The 12114-nt window shown below is 56.0% G+C and overlaps 1 protein-coding gene across 4 annotated transcripts; it reads left to right on the top strand.

The window, feature by feature from the left end:
• The first annotated feature begins 146 nt into the window (after positions 1 to 146).
• Sh2d5 (SH2 domain containing 5) lies at positions 147 to 9873 on the top strand. 4 transcript variants are annotated; one of them, XM_008838603.3, is made up of 10 exons: positions 147 to 277; positions 3561 to 3688; positions 4009 to 4089; positions 4416 to 4490; positions 5208 to 5354; positions 6223 to 6378; positions 6632 to 6803; positions 7174 to 7282; positions 7824 to 7983; positions 8300 to 9873. In XM_008838603.3, the coding sequence occupies exons 2-10, from the start codon at positions 3602 to 3604 to the stop codon at positions 8501 to 8503; spliced, it is 1191 nt and encodes a 396-aa protein (XP_008836825.1). In that variant the 5' UTR covers positions 147 to 277; positions 3561 to 3601; the 3' UTR covers positions 8504 to 9873. The 4 variants fall into 4 exon arrangements, with proteins under 4 accessions (XP_008836825.1, XP_008836824.1, XP_008836823.1 ...); XM_008838602.3 differs by having other exon boundaries at positions 6629 to 6803; XM_008838601.3 differs by having other exon boundaries at positions 6223 to 6477.
• Positions 9874 to 12114: the final 2241 nt, after the last annotated feature.

The raw sequence follows: 12114 nt of genomic DNA, 5'->3' as shown, positions 1-12114 counted from the left end.
CTGGAGTCCCCAGAACTCCCAAGACGCGCCCCCGGCAGGCGAGGACAGACCCTCGGCCCTTTAAGGCGGAGCCCTGGAGTGGGCTGTACCAGGCTCCCTTGCGGCTTCTGATTCGGCGGCGCGGCGGATGCGGCGGGTGCGGCCGCCAGGTGATGTGGTGGGTAGGTTCCCGCGGCCACGTGGGGCGCGCGGCGCGGGGGCGGCGCTGGGGAGTCGCCCGGGCTGCGGGTACTGGGGCTTCTGAGACCTGGGGCTGCGAGGACCAGCCACCACCTGGGTGAGTGAGCTTGCGGAGACCCCGGGGTTCGGGTCGGGGCCGGGAGGGTCTCCAAGAACAAGCAGCGCCCGCTGGCGGCGGCTGCCATCACCCCAGCCCTGGTCTCCGTCCCTCCCCACCTGGCGCCGGGACCCCTGTCTACCCCCGACTCCCCAGAGCCTGGCGCAGCGTGGAGACGGCGATGCTGGCTCCTCACCTCCGCGTGCCACCGTGTCCGTGTCATCCCCATCCAGCCCGGGTGCTCTGAGCGCCCAGACTCTTGTCCCCCTGACGCATGGCGGCCGACTGGGGAAGGTTCTCGGGAGGACCAGAGACCGATGGACAGCCCCAGGAGGTAGCTGCCTTCATGGTCCCCTTGACAGCTGGAGCTGGAGGCTGCCGGGCCAAGGGATGGCGACCAAGGTCACATCCACCCACCCTGCTGGACCCTACCACACTCCCGTTCCTGGCTGCGCTGGTCCAGGGCCGGTAGAGGTGGTACCAGGAGTGTGTTGGGCTTCGGAGCCCCAGAGAGAGTCCCTCCTTGCTGATCAGTTCTGTCCCAGCACTTGAGTTGTTACGAGGTTCCCAGTGACTGCTCCTTCCTCACCACTTCCTGGACAGACCCAGACCCAGCAAACACCAAAGGTGGTCGCCTGCTGGGGGCCGGAGGCGGTCAAACTGAAGGGCATTGCCATATCTAGTCAGAATCCTGGGTTTGCTCTCACAGCTCCCCCTCCTGTGTTGTGTGGCTTCAGGCAAGCACCCGTTGGTGAGCTCAGGGTCTGCAGGGTAGTTTCCCAGAACCTTGAGGGGATGGACAGTTCATCACTGTGGCAAAGGGCCCTGTGTCTGGCCAGGACCACCCAAAAAACAGAAGCCCAGTACCATCCCAATGTGTCCCTCAGTAGGAAGGTGCTGGCCCAGCAGACTCCTTTGGTAAAATTTTGCTTTGGTCCAAAAAAGTTAACTCACTGTGTGGGTCTGTATCCCTGGTTCCCGTAAGCTTGACACTCTCCTTCGTTCCCTGGGAGCCCCTCAACTTCAACTTTGAGGCAGGATCAGACTGGAAGAGAAGCTGGAGAAGGGAGAAAGCTCCTCTTTTTTTTTTTTTTTTTTTTTTTTAAAGGAGAAAGCTCCTCTTTTTTTTTTTTTTTTTTAATTTAATGCACATGAGTGTATTGGCTGCATGTGTGTAAGTGCACCTGTCTCATGCAGTGCCCTCGGAGGTCAGAAGAGGGTGGCGGATTCTCTGGAACTGGAGTTAAAGATGGTTGGTTGTTGCCATGTGGATGTTGGCCCTTTGCACAAGCAGATATTGCTCTTAACCATTGAGCCATCTCTCCAGTCCCAGAGGTTCCTCTTTCAAGGGCGGGGGTACAGATCAAGGGATGGGGAAGGACCTGGTGCAGGACAGTGGGGTCCCAGCCTGCCAAAGCTGTGCTTCTTCTGGGGGATGGAGGCTGTCTCTCTGTGTGTAAGAGCCCTCCTGGGGTGTGCGGATCCTCATGCTGATTCCCTCCTTCTCTGTGCAGCCCTGGCAGCGCGTGAAAGACTCCTTCCTGCTCTCTTTATCTTTTTTTCAGATCCTTTCTTCTCAGTTCCTCCTCTTGTCTTTCCGCCCTCCTTCCTGCCCTGTCTCCCTGCCTCACCTCGCCTCCCCACTCCTGGTCTTTGGCTTCTGGCTTTCCAGCTCCCCTTTGTGATTAGAAAGTGAATAGGCACTCCCAGCCCCAAGGGTCTCCCTACTGGGAAGGGTCTGCTTGTAGTTGGAATGCTGTTGCTTAGTGTAAATATCAGGTGTGGTTGGAAAGAGAGTCAGAATGCTGGGAGGGAGGCTGCAGGGCCTCGGAGATCTAGAAGGCTTTGGAGCTTCTGTTCCTCAGCTCTTCCTGGCTGGCCACTCCTTGAAAGTTGTAGATGGCTGCTGACCTTTACACCCTGCCCTGAGCCTAGGTTTGATGGTCACTAGCAGGCAAAGGCAGGGACCCTTCCTCAGCCCTTAGCCCTAAGAGCATCAATTCCAAGGCATCCAAGCCCTCCCTTTGTAGGCACAACTGAGTCAGGGCACACCCGGGCCACACTGCTAATCCCTTGTCTCTCCTGGCCTTTCTTACCTGACTTTCACAGTTGGTGGGGGGTTCAGACAAGGAGGGGGTCTGAAGATGGCTAGACCCTGCTGTCTTCCCAAGCTTCCTTCCCAGCAGCAGGCTTGCCCCCCCCCGACCCATCTCACATCAGGCTGGCATTTTCCTTGGCACCTCACATTATCCAAGGTTTGCTAGTGAGGAAGTGGACACACAGAGAGGTGAGGCAGTTGGCCCAAAGCCACACAAGACTTGTACCCAGACCTCTCTGACCCAAGCCAGAGATTATAAGTAGGCAGGGATGGGGGAGGTATATTAAGTTGGCTGTGGGGGAGCTGAGTTGGCAGGGACCCTAATAGAGGGCGTTATCAGTTCTCTGCAGTCACTGGTCCACTGGTGCCCTGTTCCATATTAATTGAGTCCCAACCGGGGACTTGGGCTTTCATGGGGAATGAATGCTCTCCCTGCCCTAGAGGGCACATGACTCCTGCCTTCCCTACCCCCACCGAGCAAGGGTTCTCAGAAAGACCAGATCAGGAAGGAGTACCACATTTCAGCCTCCTGGATAGTTGTCCATTTTCTCCACATCCAATAATTTAGCATCAGTGCATCCCCTGGGTGAGTGCTGGTGTCATAGCCTGCAAGGGGCTTTGGGATCAGGAAGGGGTTGGGGTCTAGCTGGGCAAAGGAGCCACAGCCTGTGAGATAGGTTGTTGACATCATCATTTGCTTCAGCCTCCTGAGTAAGTCGAGAACTACAGCCATGCACCCAGTTCCCTCCTGGCACTAAATACAGGCTGGTTACACGTCTGCACCCCACCACCCCCAGCTTCCACCTCCAAGAGGGGCCAGCACCAGCTCAGTGACCCAAGCGATGAACTCGTCCCATCAAACCTCCCCTCAGTGCAGCTTTCCAGCTACCTCCCCTCTAGCGTCACCTGCCCCACCTCTCCTTTCCTCTGTCTCCTCTGTTCATTCATATTCTTTAGTTGCTGTCTTGCTCCTGCACGGATGCTGGCTCCCTGAAGCAGGCAGTTTGTTTTTTGTCTGAACTATGTCTTCACTGTCCAGGATATTGATGAGCACATAGCAGATGCTCAGTGAGGATTTGTTGAATAAGTGAACAGTGAGAGCAGATAAATGAATGAACACACCGGCCTAACAAGGAGCCCTCAGCCTCTCCGCCTGAAAACCCAACCTCTCCCTGCCCTTCACAGCCTTCTCTTCGTGATGCTTGAAGCTGGGCACGCTGGGGGCCATGCAGAGAGCTGGGGCTGGGGCCCGCAGGGCCTCTGACTGTGGGCCTGTCCTTTACCGGCCCAGGTGCATCACCAAGTTTGCCCAGGTGGGTGGGTGCCTGCCTTGTGTCCTCTGGAAGGTGGTCACGGGGTGGCAGGCCCTGGATTTGGGGAGGAATTGGGGGTGGGGGGTCAATGACCAAACTCCTTTGGAGTATATGTGTGTACTGCACGTGTTTGTGCGTCGGCAAGAGATGAGGCCAGTGTGACCTGCCTAGGGTCACCTGCTGGGATCACTGGCAGAGAACCCAGCCTCCAAGGACAGTGCTTGGTCACTGCCCTCAGCTGGCCGTCAGGGTGAAATATGTGTATGGATTGGGGCTGTAGGCCTTACTGTCCCCATCTTGCTCTCTTCCACCACCACCAGTGTGTGGGCTCCTTCCCCGTGGATGACCTGGACACACAGGAGAGCGTATGCCTTGTGCAGCAGCAGCTGTGGGTACTGAAGGTAAGGGGCTTGGAAAACACATCCCTGGGGTGGGCACCGAGGATGTTAGGCTGGGATGGAACCATGAGACCAGTGCCCACCCTGTGTATAGATGGGCACATGAAACCCAGGGAGGGAGGGAGGGACTGAAGGTACTCTGAGAGGTGGACCAGTGAGCAATAGGCAGCTAGAGCCCTCAGGGATGCTTAGGGGCCCATGCCCCATAGATGGTCATAGCTCAGCTGTTGGGGGTCAGCTGACCAGCCTTGATGAATGACATTGAGGCAAGACTTTGTAGGGTGGGCCTAGGAGATGACATCTGTTTTTGCCAACTCTCTTCCCTTCAGGACTGTTCCCGACGCCGGGCTGTCATCCTGAAATTCAGTCTTCAGGGTCTCAAGATCTACAGTGGGGAGGGCGAGGTAGGAGGGGCCTCAAGGATCAGACTGGGTGCAGTCTGCTTACAGTTTACCCCATGGGCCCCTGGCACAAGCTCAGGCAACAATTCCTCACCTGGCCTTCCAGAATCTTCTCTAGAGGGCCGAGCAGCAGGGACATCCACTCCATGAGACTTTGTAGGAGTTCTGCCCAGCTGTGGACAGCCTCAGACTAGAGACGGTATCTAGCTCTTGTGTGCATGCCTGTCCCTCCCCAGCTGCCCACTGTATAGTCAACTTGGCTGCCCACTGACTGCAGGCCAGATCGCATACCCAACAGCTACAGGCCTTGTTGCTCTCAACTCTGTCAGGGAGAACCTAGTGTTTCCCGGCCACATGCACACATGTAAGTAAGAGACACTTTGGACTGTTCTCACATGGAGAATGAGTGGCAGAGCCAGGATTTGAACTCAGTCATCCCACTCTAGAGACCAGGACTTGCTGCCACTGCCTCTCTGTGACCCCAACAAGCAGTCATTGTTGCCTCTCAGTTCAATAACTCAGGGGGAAGGGAGGAACCGTCTCAGTCCTCAGGTCTACAGCAGGGTCGTAGCAAAGAGGGTTGGGAATGGACAGGCCTGGAGGGAGGAGAGGGAGACTTTGTCCCAGGAGCTAGGTTCCCTGTACCAGGTGTGTGGGACCCTCAGGCCCCAACCATCCAGGTGAGGGTCTGAAGCCTGCTGTCACCACAATGCCTCACAGGTGCTCCTGATGGCCCATGCCCTGAGGCGCATCCTCTATGCTACTTGGTGCCCAGACGCCTGCCAGTTTGCCTTCGTTGCTCGGAACCCACGCAGTCCGGCCAGCAAGCTCTTCTGCCACCTCTTTGTGGGCAGCCAGCCTGGAGAGGTACCCAAGACCCAGGGCGGGGGGCCCTGGGCTAGAAGGCCTTGGTTGGCATCAGGACTAGTTGCAGGGATGAATCCATACATTACCACACTAGCTTCTTGGCTCTGCCCTCCTAGAAGCCTGTAGAGCATGCCAGCAGCCTTGGCCTTACCTGAGAGAAAGAACTGCCCTCTCTCCTGGCTTGTTTTCCAGGAATTTTTGGGAGGGGCATGTGATGCCAGATATTTTCTGTGCTGTGGAGTCCCTGCCCTCCCTCATCCTAGCTAGTTCCCACCACCCTTCGAGGCCCAGCCCATCTGTGACAGCAACCACACTCTAGCATTAGGCTGTCCCTAATGGCAGATATCTGAGTCCTTTGGCACCAGAGGTAGGGTCTGGGCCCAGTGTAATGGGTGGTGTGAGCCACAGGCAGGTGAACTAGACGTCAAAGTTGTTGTGAGTGACAGATCTGTGGCAGGCAGTCATTTGGCAAGCAGAGCCTGGGTTCCAGAATTTGTTGTCACCTCTGGATGTGGATACTGGAGTGACAGGTGGCTGAACTTCACAGTTCCAAAATTCCGGGTCTGGATGGTGTGAGTGATGGGTTCTGTGTTCTGTCCCCAGACAAGTGCTGGGAGTTTTCTGTGCCCCACTTCATTAGCTTCTTAGAAGATTGGGGGTAGGGGGAGAACTGAGGCACACAGAGGCTCAGGATCACCCAGCAGTTCCTAAGTAATGGCAAGGATTCAATTGCATGTTCCAGAGCCTGGGCTCTTAGCCATTCTCCTAGAGAAGCTGAGGCCCTGACTATTGGGACGGTGGTGAGCCTGGGCTGGGGCCTGAGGAACTCCGGATAAGCCTGCTGCAGCTGATCCCACTCCTGCCCTAGGTCCAGATCCTGTACCTGCTGCTCTGCCGCTCCTTCCAACTTGCTTACCTCATGCAGCACCCTGAAGAGAGGGCACAGCCCGAGTCTGGCCTGGCACCCACAGGGCACCCAGAGTCCCCAAAGCCACTCTGCAGCCCAGGGGCACCCCCTGCCCTGGTACGGGAGCCCTTCAGCCGGGATCAGCTATCACAGAACGTCCATGCCCTGGTCTCCTTCCGGCGGCTGCCTGCTGAAGGGCTGCTAGGCATTAGTGGGGTACGCAGCACCCCAGCCAGGAAGTGGGCAATGGATGGGGGAGATGAGAGCTCCGGGGATACAGGGGAAGGTGGGGTGGTTCCTTGCAGGGCTCACCTGGCCCAGCTTAGATAGGTCTGAATCTGCCCATGGGTCCCCCTTGATGTCCTAGAAGGAGCTGGCAGAGCCAGAGGGCCGTGGAGGCACTCGTCATGCTCGCCTGGGGAATCCCTACTGCTCACCCACACTGGTGCGCAAGAAGGCCATTAGGAGCAAGGTGATCCGCTCTGGGGCCTACCGAGGCTGCACCTATGAGACCCAGCTGCAGCTATCAGCCCGGGAGGCCTGTGAGTTATGGGAAAGAGAGGCTGGGGGGGGTAGGGTGGGGCACCACACACTCTTGCCTGGTCCTGTGATGCTGCGGCCACACCCTTTGTTACCTACCCTCCTCCCTTGACTGTCTCTGCATGAGTGTACATCAGGTTTGGGGGCTTGTACAGATGCCTGATCAGCTGTATATGAGCTTTAACTGGTGAGTGGGGTTGCCTGTGTGTAGGGGTGTCTGTTGAGGGTCCAGATGTGTGCCTGTTGGGTTGGGAAAGACACCTGGTGGGATGACAAAGCAAGGGGGATCCGTGATAAAGAGACAGGTGTGACGTGGGAGGGTGGTCCAGGAAGGTTTCACCAAGCTCCCTCTGACCTGGGTGGTCCTCATAGTTCCTGCTGCATGGGAGGCATGGCCCAGTGGTCCTGGCGGCCCCTCGTCCCTGGTGGAGAATGAAGGTAGCTTGACTGAGAACATCTGGGCCTTTGCTGGCCTCTCCAGGTGAGGGAACCCTGACCTGGTCCAAAGCTCACTCAGTCCCTTAGGGTGGGCAGAAATATGGGAAGTCAGCCTTGACCTGGTCCAAGGCCCACTCAATCTCAGGGCGGGCAGAAAAATGGGAAGTCGGCTCCCTTGTCCTGTGTGCACAGGGTGCACAGTACAGTGCTTCCACTCTAGGTGACCTCAGGCCAGGGACTTCCTCTGCTTGAGTCTCCATTTTCCTGAATGTAAAATAAAGTTAATTCAAGAGCTGGGAAGAGGAGCTAGAGAGGAAACACAGGCAAAGTGCCTTGCCCACTACTGCCTCCCTCCCAAGGTTCCTCAGACCTCTCCTGACTGGACCTTGTGGTCAGCAAGTGACGCCCCCAGGAGGATTTAGCTCCTCTGCCTTCTTTCCACTGAGCAGCTTCACTGGGTCAGAGCAGCTCCCAAAAGCACTTACTGAATCTTCTGCCACCACCACCAAGCTCTTGGGCCTATGTCCCTGCCTAAGGCAGCAGCCTGAGGCTGGGATCAGACTGGTGGCTCCCTCCCCGTCTAGGCCCTGTGCACTGACCCTGCTGCGGAGAGATGTGCATGGGGCTTTCCTGCTGTGGCCTGAGCCGGGCACCAGTGACCAATGGAGCCTGTCTGTGCGGACCCAGTGTGGTGTGGTGCCCCACCAGGTATTCCGGAACCACCTGGGCCGCTACTGCCTGGAGGTGAGCATGTGGGGTTGCCCTGAGGGTGTCTTGCCACTGGTTCCACTTGATCTAGCTAGCTGGGTGATGACCATAGGTGGTAAGAAAGGATCAGAGAGGTGCCTGGTCATAGAGGCATCTTTTAGGGGTTACCTTTCGTTGAGCTGGCCCTAAGCTCAGTTGTGACTGGCTCTACAGTCACAGCACCCTCTACCTTTCTGAACTCTCCCTTGCTCTCAAGGAGCGGGTGCTGTGGGGAAGGGGAGTCAGGGAGGGGGCTGGTGCCTGGTATGAACCATGGAGCAGGGGACCCAAGCTGTAGACCCTTTCTCCCCAGCACCTGCCAGCAGAGTTCCCCAGCCTGGAGGCCCTGGTAGAGAGCCATGCTGGGAGGGAGCGCAGCCTCTTCTGCCCGCTCAGCATGGGCCGTCTGAACCCCACCTATGAAGAACAGGACTGTGAGCCTGAAGGCAGACCGCCCCGGACTCTGCGGCCCCTCAGCCATGCCAAATCTGAAGCCGAACTGCAGGGCTTGGGCTAGGAGGCAGGCCCTTGCTTCCCTCCAGACTCTGTCTCCCCTTGGCCCCTGGGCCTCAGTAGTTGCTCTGTCCTTGCACCCTGCTCACTGGTCACTAGCTCCCATCAGGTCAGTCTGCCCCTTGACCAGTCTTCTATCACTTCACTGCCCGTGGGAGTGGAGCCCTGAGGTTGGAGATGGCACTGGCCTCTCCCAGGACCTGGAGCCTGCTGAGATACCAGGAGGAGCAGGCGGGGCTCCAGGTGATTTCGGCCGCTCGGTCCCACTGTGCTAGTGCAGGGGCTTTCCCAAGTGGTTCACAGGTATAGGCGCAGCCCTTGCTGAAGGAGACTAAGCCTTTGCTGGACTGGGAACCTCCAGCAAGCTCCGGACAGGAAGACCGAACACTTGAGGGAATTGTAGGTTTGCCACTTGGAGTTCATTTGATCTAATCATTCCACTGAGAGGGACCAGCAGTAAGCTGCGCTACCCAGATCTGCAGACCACAGTCAGTTTGGTGACTGCTTGGGGAAGCCACCTTATATATAATACAGCACTGACCACTGTTCATGGCTGGAGGGTCACCTTTGCCAAAGGCCAGCCCCATTTGGGATGGAATTCTTGCAGAAGGGGTGTGGCTGCAGCAGAGGGAGGTCCAGGGATACATTCTAGTGAAAGGCAGTGGTCCTGCTGGTGAGTGACAAATCCAGCTGTCCTTTGTAAGTCAACTCAGCAAATGCATGAGTCCTCCTAGAGAAAATAAGCTTGTTTTTGGAAGCAGAGGTGTAGGTGCAGGTGAGAGAGAATGCCCTGCTCAATGCCTTGGAAGTCATAGATTTCTGATTTCTGTGGGAAGGAGGCGGTAGAAAGGAAGCAGACCTAGATAGAGTATGAAGGCGGACCAGGCACAGTGTTCCCAGTTTCCTGCCCACCACAAGGACTTGACCATAGCAAGGGACTTAACTGTTTCTTTCAAATGAGATGTCTTGTCATAAGGGATGGAAGGAAAAGGTTTGTGGGGCTCTTTTCACAGGAAATAGCACTGACTCTAGACTGAATATGGGCCGGAGGCTGGGACTCTTCCAAAGCCATTTGCAGTGGCAGCCACACCCTGAGTGGGGTCTGTCCCCAGTGTGAGAAGGAGAGCTAAGCATACCCTGCATCCAGAGTCCATTTCAGAGAGATGTACCTAAGGAAACCTGGTCTTTGGGCCAGAGCTCACCTCCAGGAAGGTGTGTTCACGGTGTGAATTGTCTGTGTGAATGAGATTCCAGTGTCTAGTATGCCCATGTCTTAATTACAGACCACAGTTTTGTGTTTGTTCGAACCAGCACTGCTTGGGAGCCCGGCTCTCCTGTGTGGACTTTGAGACAAATAAAACACATTTTCACAGACTAGTGCAGATGTTCGTTCCTTAAAAGAACAGATTTTCATCCATTTTCCTGTTTTGCTTTTGTTTGCTGAACAAGCCCCTGTGGATAGTGAGCCAGACAGGCCCTGGCTCCAAGGGCCCAGGAAGGCCTGAAGAAATTGGGCAGGGAGGCTTGATGGGTATCTCCTATAAGAAAAATACTTCGTGGTGGGCATGGTGGTACATACCTTTAATAATAGCATTACATAGCAGAAGTAAGTAGGTCCCTGTGAGTTCAAGGCCAACCTGTTGTATATGGCAAGTTCAAGGCCAGCCTAGTATAGAGCCAGACCCAGGCCAGCCAGGGTACATAGTGAGACCCCATCTCAAAAGAAGATTCCAGATTTCATGCTTTGTTAACTTGGGCTTGCTTTCCATTTCTAGAATGTAAACAGCTTAGACTGGTCTCCTTGTCCCCCGCCTCCACTTTTCAAACTTCTTCCGCTCTAGTCAGGCCTAGGACACTTGTCTTGACATTGACTGAGGAAGCCTTTATAGTTTGTATTAGTTAACTTTCTATAGCCGTGATAAAATGCTGACCAAATATAACTTGGGGAGGAAAGGGTTTATTTGGCTTACACATTCTGGTCACACTCCCATCACTGAGGGAAGCCAACCCAGGAACTTAAGTAGGGCAGGAACCTGGAGGCAGGAGCTGAAGCAGAGACCATGGAGGAACGCTGCTTCCTGGCTTGTTCCCGCTGGCCTATGCCCAACCTGCTTTCTTATACAGCCCAGGCCCACCTGCCCAGGGATGGCACTTGTCCATGGTGGGCTAGGCCTTCCTACATCAATTAACAATTAAGAAAAGCCTCATAAATACGGCCACAGGCCAGTCTGATGAGGGAGTTCTTCAATTGAAGTTCCCTTTTCCCAGATGACTCTAGTTTGTGTCAGATTGACAAAACTAACCAGCACAAAGATGTTCCACAGAACTGTTCACTTGTAGTGACCCTTTCATTTGTGGGATTAAGAAAATTTTAACTTCTTAATAGGTTTTGCCTACATGTATGTTAGTGCACCTGTGTCTTCAATGACAGCGGAGGCCAGAAGAAGGCGTCAAGATATCCTGGAACTGGGGTTATAGACAGTTGTGAGCCACTATGTCAGGTCTGGAACTGAACCTAGGCCCTCTCTGCAAGAGCAGCCAGTGCTCCTAAACTGCAGAGCCATCTCTCCAGCCCATTGGATTCTGTTTCATTGTTAGTTCCCCTACTAGACTGTGGCCTGCAGGAGGGCTGTCTCCCCAGCATTGCCAAGGTGCCTGACATGTGACTAACACTGTTTCTGTGCAGAGGGTCCCACAGCACAACAGCTGGGTGGTCTGGGGCTTAGGCTTGACCAGGAAGGTAGTCGGGGGGGCCTTCCCAGCAGAAAGACTAGGTCCTAAAGTTTTTGTGTCTTTTAAAATTACAATTATCTTTCAAGGCCAGTCTGGTCTACATAGTGAGTTCCAGGACAGCTGGGGCTACAGGGAGACCCTGTCTCAAAAAGACCCTCCCCCCCCAAAATTACATTTATCTGCGAGTGGGACCCCCTGTCATTTGAAGGAGTCAGGGTTCTCTTCTACCATGTGGGTCCCCCGGGGTCTTTGATACCGACTGTCTATAATACAGGCCATCAGACTTGGCAGCAAGCCATTTCCCAGGCTGTTTCTGTGTCTTTAAAAATAATCTACAGTCTCCAGACTGACTCTGGTCCCCAGCTCTTGGCATCAGGAAGCTCTGGATAAAGGACAACAAGGTCCTTGTCACTTTCTCTAACCTCTGCGGGAGGTGCAATCCAGCGTGGGCGTGGCAACCTCTGCCTCGTCGCTGAACCTCTCCAGCACCGTGCTGCCAGGACTGAAGGGGGGTTGGCGGGGACGGGACTGGAGAACAGTCTGCGCCCGCCTCCCCGAGGGCATCCTCACCCGGAGCTCAGTCAGCGGTCCCACGTTCTCCTGGAGCCGCCTTGTGACGGCACGGCGTTGCCCAGCGACGGCGAACGCCAAGACTGCTGGCACTGGAGAGAGCGCGGCCGGGCCAGCTTCGGGGCTAGGGTTGCGCGGCGGCGCCTGCAGCGCAGATCCCCGGTTACCCGCTCGGGCCGGCCTCAGGGACGGGGGAGCCCAGGCGCAGGAGGCCGCAGCGGCCCGGGCTCCAGCCCCCCGACTCGTCCGCGGTCCCCCTCAGGCTCCCGGTGCGCCCCCCGAGGAGTCCCAGCCCTCCCTCCAGCCCCGCCC

Source organism: Nannospalax galili, unplaced genomic scaffold (assembly GCF_000622305.1).
Source record: "Nannospalax galili isolate Female #2095 unplaced genomic scaffold, S.galili_v1.0 scaffold2019, whole genome shotgun sequence".
Classification (NCBI taxonomy): domain Eukaryota; kingdom Metazoa; phylum Chordata; class Mammalia; order Rodentia; family Spalacidae; genus Nannospalax; species Nannospalax galili.
Note: the sequence above shows the minus strand (reverse complement) of the source record. Positions and strands in the feature narration are given on the sequence as shown.

What these genes read in the sequence shown, in the direction of transcription:
- Sh2d5 (XM_008838600.3), top strand. Translation starts at nt 3,602, where the DNA reads ATGCAGAGAGCTGGGGCTGGGGCCCGCAGGGCCTCTGACTGTGGGCCT. An exon ending in GCATCACCAAGTTTGCCCAG is followed by an intron (nt 3,689 to 4,008) that starts GTGGGTGGGTGC and finishes CACCACCACCAG; the next exon opens with TGTGTGGGCTCCTTCCCCGT. An exon ending in TGGGCCGCTACTGCCTGGAG is followed by an intron (nt 7,984 to 8,299) that starts GTGAGCATGTGG and finishes CTTTCTCCCCAG; the next exon opens with CACCTGCCAGCAGAGTTCCC.